At 44.7% G+C, this 10,000-nt stretch overlaps 1 protein-coding gene across 1 annotated transcript in view; it reads left to right on the top strand.

The window, feature by feature from the left end:
• Window positions 1-10,000, top strand: part of atrnl1a (attractin-like 1a) — a 229,704-nt gene that overhangs the window by 80,919 nt on the left and 138,785 nt on the right. Inside the window, exon 22 of the mRNA XM_034552473.1 lies at window positions 2,191-2,243. Within this exon, the coding sequence (XP_034408364.1) occupies window positions 2,191-2,243 (53 nt within the window). The remainder of the gene's footprint in view (window positions 1-2,190; window positions 2,244-10,000) is intronic.

Raw genomic sequence — 10,000 nt, 5'->3', positions numbered from 1 at the left:
TTAATTTGGCTTATTGTTTTAGAAATGGAATGAATGCTACATAGCCAGATTAAAGGTAACATTGAAGCCTCAATAGTTCAGGGTTGCTTCCTTTGGTGACCTGGCTAGAGGAGCAGTTTTAAAGGTGTAACACATGGCATTCGGCGTCTTGCAGCCTCTTAAACTGATTCGCGCTCCACTATTAGACAAAAAAAAAAAGTATCATTCTGCTCCCGCATTTGTTTCATTGTCATCCTAAACTCCCGATTCAGGGTGTGAAGCTCTCAGCGAAGGCGGGCCGTGGGTTTAAGGCCTTGTCCTTGGCCGGGGAAGGAATGAAATATTCAGTAGCCGCCGCTGCTCTGTGACCTGCTGCAAGCGCCACAAACACTTCTGCAATGCTCAGTCCTGCAGACCTCGTCTTTATTCCTCCGTTTTGTGTACTGTGTGGGTTCGATGCTCCCTCTTCCTCTGCATCCTCCTGCCCCCCTTTGTTGTTACACTGGGGGAAACAGTGGGTGCTTTGCATGATTTATTTATCAAAAAGTGTGTCAGATATCCGCATATGGTGTTTGATGAGCAGTGGGATTTCTTTTCGTTAAAGGGTCGGATGCAGAACTTTCCATAAACACCCCTTTTTGTTTTTATTTTTAAAGCCTTTCAGATGAATGTCATGCAGAGTCACACACACACACACATACACACACACACACACACACAAGGTGTATACAACTCAATCGTAGGGGGACGCAAACGCTCTTTAAAGACATTTTAAAAGCCTTGACATTATAATGCACATTTTCCTTTTTTTTCCTTCGAGCATTTCTTGGCGGTAGACGTTTAATAACTGGCTTTTTTCTACTTTGCAGGCAATGATTTTCCTATCTGTACTTTTAGGTGCACGTCGTCCATCTTGACACTTTAATGGCCCCCCGAGAGCGTTCATGATAACAAAAAAAAGAAAAAGAAAAAGAGAAACCTTTAACCCTGATATTTTTTTCTTTAATTGCTTTTTGCTGAGCGTTAACATTTACATTCACTATAAGAGCCCCCTGTGTTTCTGCACCACGAAGCCCTTTAAAAATACATAATTGGATTTTCATGGGTTTCAAAGAATTCCTGAAGATTTCTGCAATTCTATTTTTTTTTTTACCTAATTGTAATGCGGCGGAGCTCACTGGTCATTGAAGACTTCCCCTGAACCTAAAGGTCACAACTCATAACAACAGACAATTGCTGTCCATCAGCTAAACACAGTCAAGATCAGTTATTAACAGACGAACGGCCGAAATGTCAAAACGAAAGTGAAAAAAAACTCTTATTTGACACGGTCTGATACTATTTTTAATTTTTATTTACAATAAATGTGAAGAATTGTCCATAATGACAGTGATTGATGGTGTTTTGCATTTTGTTTTCCACTAACAGGCAAGAGAGAGAAAGAGGAACACAAAACAAACCTCTTTGATTTAAAAAGCTACTAAAAATGAAAACTGCACTAAACTTCTGTTGTTAAGTATTTCCAACACATAGTAAATTTTATCTCCACGCAAGTGTCGTGTTCAGCGATGTGTTGACACACCGATGGTTGTTTTGGAGCATGCTGAACACAGATCAACACCACAGAAGTGGATTATGCCTTCGGCGTCATTCGAGGAGGTTTTACAGTCTTCCATGAAGTTTTTTTAAGTGTTCAAGCCAACAGGGAGAGATTTTTTTTTTTATACCCTATGAACAGAGTTTTCAGGGTCACATTATTTTACCAGATATTTAGGCCAGTGACCCTCTGACGTTCCCGCGAATGCAGGAAAATCTGTTTTTGAGCCGAGTGCTTCAAGAGGCCAGACGTTCTCTCTCTTAATGTTGTGTGTGTGTGTGTTGGGGAGGGCGGGGGGGGGGGGGGCACCCTGGGGGGAAGCGAGAGCAGCTCTGAGTAGAATGTCGAGGGAAAATCACCTCGCAGAGAACTGGGGGAAGATGCTGTACCTGGACCCCACCTGACACACACACACACACACACACACACAAAAAAAAAAAAATCTGTCTTTGTAAAAACAAAACCCCTATCAGACACTAATGCCTTTGTTCTTTCTCCCTCTTCTTCTTCTTCTTCTTCTTCTTCTTCTTCTTCTTCTTCTTCTTCTTCTTCTTCTTCTTCTTCGTATTTGTCTTTCCTTCTCCGCCTGTCTCTCCTTTCCTGTGTCGTTCCAGATGTGACTCAGAGAACCGTTACCTTGGTAACCCTCTCCGGGGAACATGCTATTGTAAGTATCCGGCCGCCAATACACCTGAGTCCGCAGACACACACACACACACACACACACACAGCCGAAGCCTGTTCCCTGGTCCAGTGTTGTCAAGCTGTGTCCCGCGATTATCATCTTTGTACCCAAGGAAGCAAGGAAGGAAGCCAGAAAGCAGCCTCCTTGAGTTAAATGGACCATGATGCTCCTCTTCCAGGAACCTGATGAACTTCAGAAAGCAACCGTCGAACTGCGATTTAACTTTTAATTGCAAAAAGTGGAAAATGATCCGATTTTTTTTTTTTTTTTCAGCGTAGAAAAGCTGTCCTTTTTATACCTCTAAATCGACCCCGCGGCACGATGCAGCTTTTCTGCTGGAGATCCATGAGATCACTGCGTTGGTAACCGCCACATTTAATCCAAAGCACAGTTCAGGAGCCTCGAGGAGGAAATCACGGCCCACGACTCGGCACACAGACACGTCGCCTCTGACTTCATTGTCTAAAGGCAGAATAAAGGTAGCGGGGTACTTTACAGGATGCCACATCGAATGGAGAGGGGAAACAAATCCCTGGGCATTCCAGAAATAGTGAGAGGCGTCGGCTTCACGGTTAGCGAGCTGCGCTTCAGCTGTGGCAGAATGTTGAGTTATGATGTGTTGCGCAGTAATAAAGTCCTTCCAAAAAAACGACACATTTTACGACCTGAATCCTCTATGGGGTAACATCCCCGTTAAATTCAGGCAACCAAACTTCTCGGTGAAGGTTTTTTAGGGAAAGATTTGTGGTCCTGGGAGGCGGGATGCAAACCTAGCCTTCCGCTGTGTTTTTAAGTCGCGCATCGTTTGTACGGGACCGCCCGGCCATCGGCCGCGACCTCCGACCCCACATCTCTCCGCTGTGCTGATAACTGTGTGTCACGACTTCTACTTTTTTTCTTTTTAGAGAGCATAGATTTTTTTTAGAGAGCATAGATTTTTTTTTTAGAGAGCATAGATTTTGAAAGTTCGTTCCTGACACCGGAGACCACTAAAAGGTCATTAACAGGAAAATGTGAACAGATAAACAGCATAGGTTTATGTTTACTATCAGTTTTTCAGGTCCACGACGAGAGGAGAGAGGGGAGAAAGTGTTTCTGTCCAGGACTTAGCTTTTTTCTGTTTCCAGATGCTAGCAGGGATCACATTGACTTAGTTCATTTGCAACAAATTGCAGGTTGTTCCTTTTTCAAAGGGCAGACGGAGGAGGCACGCTGTAGTCAAAACAGATGTTTTGTGGCACACAAGCACAGGTTCCCTCACACACACACACAGACACACACACTCGTACACACACACACACACACACGCACACATTCAGTCTCCAAATTGCCGTCGTCAGTTTTAATATTATAACACAGTCGAATAAAGTTCAAGTGCTGTCAATGTCAATAGCCCTCCAGCTCGAGTGGGGCCCATCATTGTCTCGGCAATCAGAGAGGAGTCGTGCCTCAAATATGTCTTTTTGATCGCAGGAACAACTTTCCGTTCAAGAGCCAAGCTTTTATCTTAGAACGTCATTCATCTTCATGAATCAGACATTTAGTTGAGAAAAGGGTAGGGGAGGCTCAGCGGTCATTTAAAGGTGCGCTGGGTAATATCACGGCCACCTGCTCCAAATCAATAGGGGGCAGTGTTTCCCCTCTACTACTGGGTCCATGCAATAACAATAAAAAGCAGACTAATGACTAAGACTAACAAGAACACACAAAATCTGAGCAATCGCGCGCAACACTTGAGAACCCGCCAAAATAAAATTACATTAGCCTTCTATTTGCGTGTCTTATTTTACAGTAAAATGTACAGGGTTTTTTTTACTGTAAATGGAACCATCATTTACTAAATGAACATTATGCTGTATTGAAGAAGACATGTTTTACAATGCTTACTTCAGAATTGGCTTCACTCGGCTCGACTCAAATGTCGGTTGCAGTTTGAATATTTTGTTTTTGGTATAATAAGACGTCGACAAAACAAAAAACAACAACTCTTATCTCTTAATTTTTTTGTTTTGATTGCATTGGTTTTATTGTCTGCTGGATCCAGGGCTGAGGTTTTTGGAGGCACTAGATGGCACTAATGTGATGTGGTTGCCCAGTATTGTGAAGGGCTTTAGATAATCCAAATGCATAGGAACACTCAAACTCTGGGTTGTAATGTCTCCCCAACGTCTGTAGGCGCTCGGCCCCTCCACGTCTCCATGGCTGCAGCCGGAGCGGCGTGTTTTGCAGCTGCAGCCGGAGACGTTATGTTCTGTCATTAATGCGACATTATCTTTTCTGTTGTCTATGAAACGGGGGTTAGTTGTGTTTGAACAAGGGCAAGCGCACTCAGACGTACACACATGAATGCACACGACACGCACACACATGCACACACACACACACACACACACACACACGTGCAGAGAGATAGCGTGTGTAAATCACAGATTTAAAAGCCATCCATTTCCCATGTACTGACGGAGAAGCAGAGCAGGTCAATATTAGTCTTCAATGTCAGTGGGAGGTGATGCGCTGATAAACGAAGCTTTATCTCCGCCGCGTGAAATGACGACGTGGAGTTTTTATGAGCGGCGGCGGCGGCGCTGCCATTTAGAGGAGAAGTTTGTCGAAAAATCTGCACCACCTGTGGATTTCTTTTGAGATGGTGAAAAGCAGAAAAGATTAGCCGGAGTGTGAGGTATTCGCCTGTGGAGAGTCCAGAATGGTTTTCATTCAAAATAAAGTGGGTCAGTGAGCTGTGTCACCATGTTTAGGGTCCTCTCACTTCTACGTCTTTGTTTATTCCCATTGGCCTGGTTGTCCCATTACAAAGGCTCCAGCCGAGAACTGATCTGGTTTACTGTGAGCTCCTTAGTATTCCCTTATCATGCCCTAGGATCACTTAGGATCCCTTTGGACCTCGTTTGGACCCTTGAAGTGTTTTACACTTGTTTCTGTTTTTACTTGTATTGGCGGGGCTTCTCCAAAGCGGCTGCAAGATACACCTGAGGGGTTGTTGCATGATTAAGATAACAATCAAGGCCGGTAAAGAGAGCAGCCTTTCCTACAAAGTGTTGAGGTTAGACCTCTTAGTGAAATTATTACACCTGTGATCATAGAACACATTGACATTGATTTGGGAGGGTGTGTGTGTGGGGGGGGCTGCTATATATTCCCTCAAAAAGGCAAACCCGTCATGTCATGTTTATTTTTTGGGGGAGTAAAATAGTCAGTTGCAATCTACAGTATAACACAATGTAATGCTTATTCTACATAAACTATGACAAACTATGAATTAAGTATACAAATTATTTAAAAAATCCATTCAATGAATATGTTATTTTGCACTGATGACTGCTGGGTAATATGTATGTTTTATATTGTCCAATGTCAACTCTTCATTCTTGATCATGAAGGATCGTGTGCCTTGTATAGACGCAAACACTGGAGTTATCGCTAGTAGCTAGCGTGCGCTAGGGCCCCGCCATAGTAGCGTGAGATGGGGGTCCGTCTTTACTACCCCTGAAACAATCTAGAAAAGGGAGACTGCAAATTGATACCGTGGGCAACCTGCAGCCAGGGCTCCGAAGAGCAAATGTTGCTTCACTTTACCGGGGTCACGGGCCTAAAAAGGTCACCCACTACTACCATGGGGTCAGGAACCTATTGATGGTGCAGGTTCAGCCTTCTAACCTGTAGACCACCAAAGGTAAAAGCGGTGTCTGTCGAAGGATCGGGCCACATGTGTGGGAACGAATGCTCTGTGGACTTTCTGGATTTTGGAGGAGGTGCCGCTTCAGCCAATCTTTGTGAGCTCCGTCCTTTTTAAGTGACAGCTATAATACACGTATATGGTTAGCATCTGCGAAAGAGATATTTCACTGCTGCCGGAGCGCCCGTGACACGAAACTCTTCCAGACAAACCAAAGAGACCAGGAGCACGAGGTTAAGCACCTGCTTCAAACGCCTTTTAAAAGGTGACCAGAAGACCATTCTCTAAACTACACACAGTGTTGAACAGCTGAATATCATCAAGTCTGCCCCCGCCCCCCCCCCCCCCCCCCCCCCCTTGACATCTGCGCTGCATCGGACATGTTTAGTAGTCTGCTCCCCTTCTCCGTCCGTCTGCCTCTCCTTGGTCTTTGCCCATTTGTATCGCGGTGCGGTCTCAAAGTCACTCGTAAACAGACTCGTCGCACTCCTGTAGTAGTCCGAGACGAGACGGCAGCGTTGGGGTTTCAAGGCGTCGCACGTGCGTAAACAAGTACAAATAAATTCCAGGTACATCTGATGCAAACGTAGACGTTGTCACAAAGGCATTCAAATGCATCAGATTCTATATAAAGTCGTCTTCGTCATTTTAAGCCCTCCGTACTGCAAACGACATGTAGAAACACTCCACGATGACGCAATGTTTTTTCGTCAGGCTGATAAATAAGCGTCCAGCCATCGTCTCTCTGTCTCTCTCTGCGGGATTAAGCGCAGAGAGCGACGCTTTGGTTCGGTTCACGCTGTCATATTTAACCACCAGTCAATTGATGAAAAGCAACTTTGCCGTTTAATGAGTTCGCCCCCCAGTCAGGCCGGTCTTTCTTTTCTTTTCTTTTTTTCCATCACCGAGGACAACGCTTTTAATGAACCGCTGTCGTATTCCATCCCAGTCAGCTACGAGGGACGTCTAATTAGGGGACGGCCACACCGAGCGTCCCGCTGGACAGACCAGCAGTCAGTCGGATTACCGGCTCACACCAGTCAGTCCAGAGCCGGTGCCGCTCGACGCCCTCAGGCGTGCTCGGGTTAAAAGCTCAGTCAGGCCGAACAACAGTGGCTCCGATATTTACTGACGGCCTCACAATCCCAATTAAAATTAGGGACGGACAGCCCGGGACTCGGGACTGATTTAATGACGTGTTGTCCGTAATCATATTGGAGAGAAATGAAGAGGGTTGATTGGTCATCCGCCCCCCATCCCCACCCCCACAATTTTCCCTCGATATGATTTAAATGTTACTCTCGTAGCGCTCAAAGACGATTGGAATAGAAGCTAGTGGGCGTCGGGGCGGTCATCGGCAATCAACAAGGCCCAAAGGCCGTTCATTAGACCGGGATTTGGCGTCAGTCCAGGACTCCTCAATATTTTGCTGACAGGCAGTCGTTGTGGACGCCTATTCATTGAGGATTAATTGGTCCTATCAGGCCCCCCCCCCAAAAAAAACATCCAATAGCGACCCTGTTACTTTGACAGTCTATTCAATATTCTGACTTTCATTCAGTTTCAGTAAGACGGTTTGACACATTTAATACAGCGTTTTTGGGAAGACGCACAAGAAGTAGATGAAATGTACACAATAGGCCCTTTTTTCACGGCGGCCATTTTGACATGTAATTGCAGGGTGTAAACACAGGGTGTGATTGGAAAAAAAATTATAATTATGGCACTCGATAGAATGAGACCTTCCTCAGGATTATCAATCACACCTGTGTTTACCCTGTGAAAGAGGGGCTCGTCAATGAGTCCCAATGCCAACTGACTCAACAGGAACTTCTGTTTTAATCTTTTAAAAGCACTTCTTTCATTAACTTGATCAGAGCGCCAGGGGCCAATTTCTCGGCTCCCGATATTGTTGTTGGCTCCCAACATCCAGCATTCAACTAGAACTCCAGTCAAAGATGGTTTAACCCCCACCGTGGCGACCGATCCAACCCCGATGGAAGATCAAAACACGTCCCCTTTAATAACGTTGCATTACACCACAGAAGAAAATCTGTTATTCATTTAATTTTAATTCCCATTTCGAAGCCGACTGCTGGAATGATGGGATTACGGTCGAGGGCGTTTTCTCCTTTTCCGCCATTTTCTTATTCGCCATCATCAGTGTTTTTTGTTTCATATCGGGCCTGAAATCAGCTCTCGCATTATGGTAATGAGATCACCCATCTGTGAAACCTAGAGGAATTGGCATCGGACTATTTCTATTTCGCTTCTTCTTGGGGGGGGGGGGGGGGGGGGGGGTCGTTAATACCTTCAGTGATACACCTTGATACGATTCATCCGGAGTGAGAATCCTCACGAGCGCCCCGTGTAATTGCGTTTGCTTAAGTGAAACCGCTGTCAGATTCATCAGGGCTCGGAAATCAAACATTGGGACAAATGTGAGGTTTTCTTTTGTTCCGTGTACCGTCATTTGTTTGGTTAACCACACACACACACACACACCTGTTAACACTCTCACAGACTCAGGCAAACACACATGCACGGACGTGGATGCATTTAGATTCAAACACACACACACACACACACACACACACAAAAATATGCACACAGATAAATCCTATCCCTTTATACAAATTAATTAAAAAACCCAAATACTCTGAAGTTGTACTGACGACCCTTTTGGGATAAACAACTGAGCACGTCTGCCTGGGAGGGAGGAGGAGAGATGTGTATGTGTGTGGGGGTGGGGGGGGGTAATGTCTTTGATCTGATATCTTCTGTTTGGGCTAACTCGCCACGAAGGCTGAACAAAACAAGTTGTGTTTGTCAAACACGATTTGCTTTGGTCTCGGTGACGCCGCGGGATCGTGAAGCCGAAAGAAGAAGTGAAAACTAAACATGCGTGGAAGCAGTTCCTGCGCCGGCTGCAGCCATTACCTGTAGCAGCCATTACCTGTAGCAGCCATTACCTTGCAGTCTCTCCCCCGGCCACCAGGGGGGGCGACTCCTCTGGTGGTCAATGAGAGAATGGCTCCACTTCTCTCTTGATTTTATTCCCTCAGTAAACATTGTAAACATGAGTTTATGGTTTTCGATCTCTAGTTTCAAGTCTTCTTCAACACAGCGTGACGTTCATTTAGTAAATGATACTCCTATTTTAGAGTCAAATAAAGCAGGGGTACGCTTTAGGGCGGGGCTACTTTGTGATTGACAGGTCGCTACGGCTACCAGAGTGTTATACGGCGTCTCTACGTCACTCCTCTGCAGTCTAAATATGGTCGCTTCCGTTCACCGGTTGCAAAAGCCAAGATGGCGACGGCCGTAATCCAAGATGGCGACGGTCAAAACCGCAAACTGTAATACAGTGTTGACATTTAAAGCACAAATTTAAAAACAAGGATTATTTGAGCACTGAAGGTACTTGTCCCGACATTGATTGGTTAATGCAATTTGCTTTGATGTGAATTTTTGTTTCTATAAAGTTGTTACCTTTTTTTTTGCTGTTTTTTAAAATTTCTTTAAAGTCTGTTATTTGTGTTTATATTTGGTGCTTGTGTTGAAAGTTAATTGCTGCCATCTGGACCACGACCCTTTTGGAAAATGAGATTAAAAATGTCTATGTGAATATCCTGGCTAAACAAAGGTAAAATAAAATAACAATCTAAAATATAAATGCAATTTTATAAGCCTTAATTAAGACTCATTTAAACCCGACAAGCTGAAAAATGACGCCAATCAGCGTAAAGTGGCCTGCTTCTGAGACGGGAAAGATTAAAGTCATAGTCACCATCTTTAAGACGGATTTAGCCACATGGAGAGCGCAATTTCCTTCATTTGTGAGGGAGGTTGACAGACTGCAAATCAGTCTTTCAATTTACAAAACAACAGGGTGTTTAGTGTCAGGCTGGGCCGTGATTGGCTGCAGCCAAACACGGAGTAAGAGAGACACAGTTGTGTTTCAAAAGACAAAGCCCAATGCCCCAGGTGGTGGTTTTATTCTATTTTATCATTCTGTGTGTGTGTGTGTGTTCTGGAAAGAAAT

Source organism: Cyclopterus lumpus, chromosome 15 (assembly GCF_009769545.1).
Source record: "Cyclopterus lumpus isolate fCycLum1 chromosome 15, fCycLum1.pri, whole genome shotgun sequence".
NCBI lineage: Eukaryota > Metazoa > Chordata > Actinopteri > Perciformes > Cyclopteridae > Cyclopterus > Cyclopterus lumpus.
This window is presented reverse-complemented; position numbering and strand designations above follow the sequence as displayed.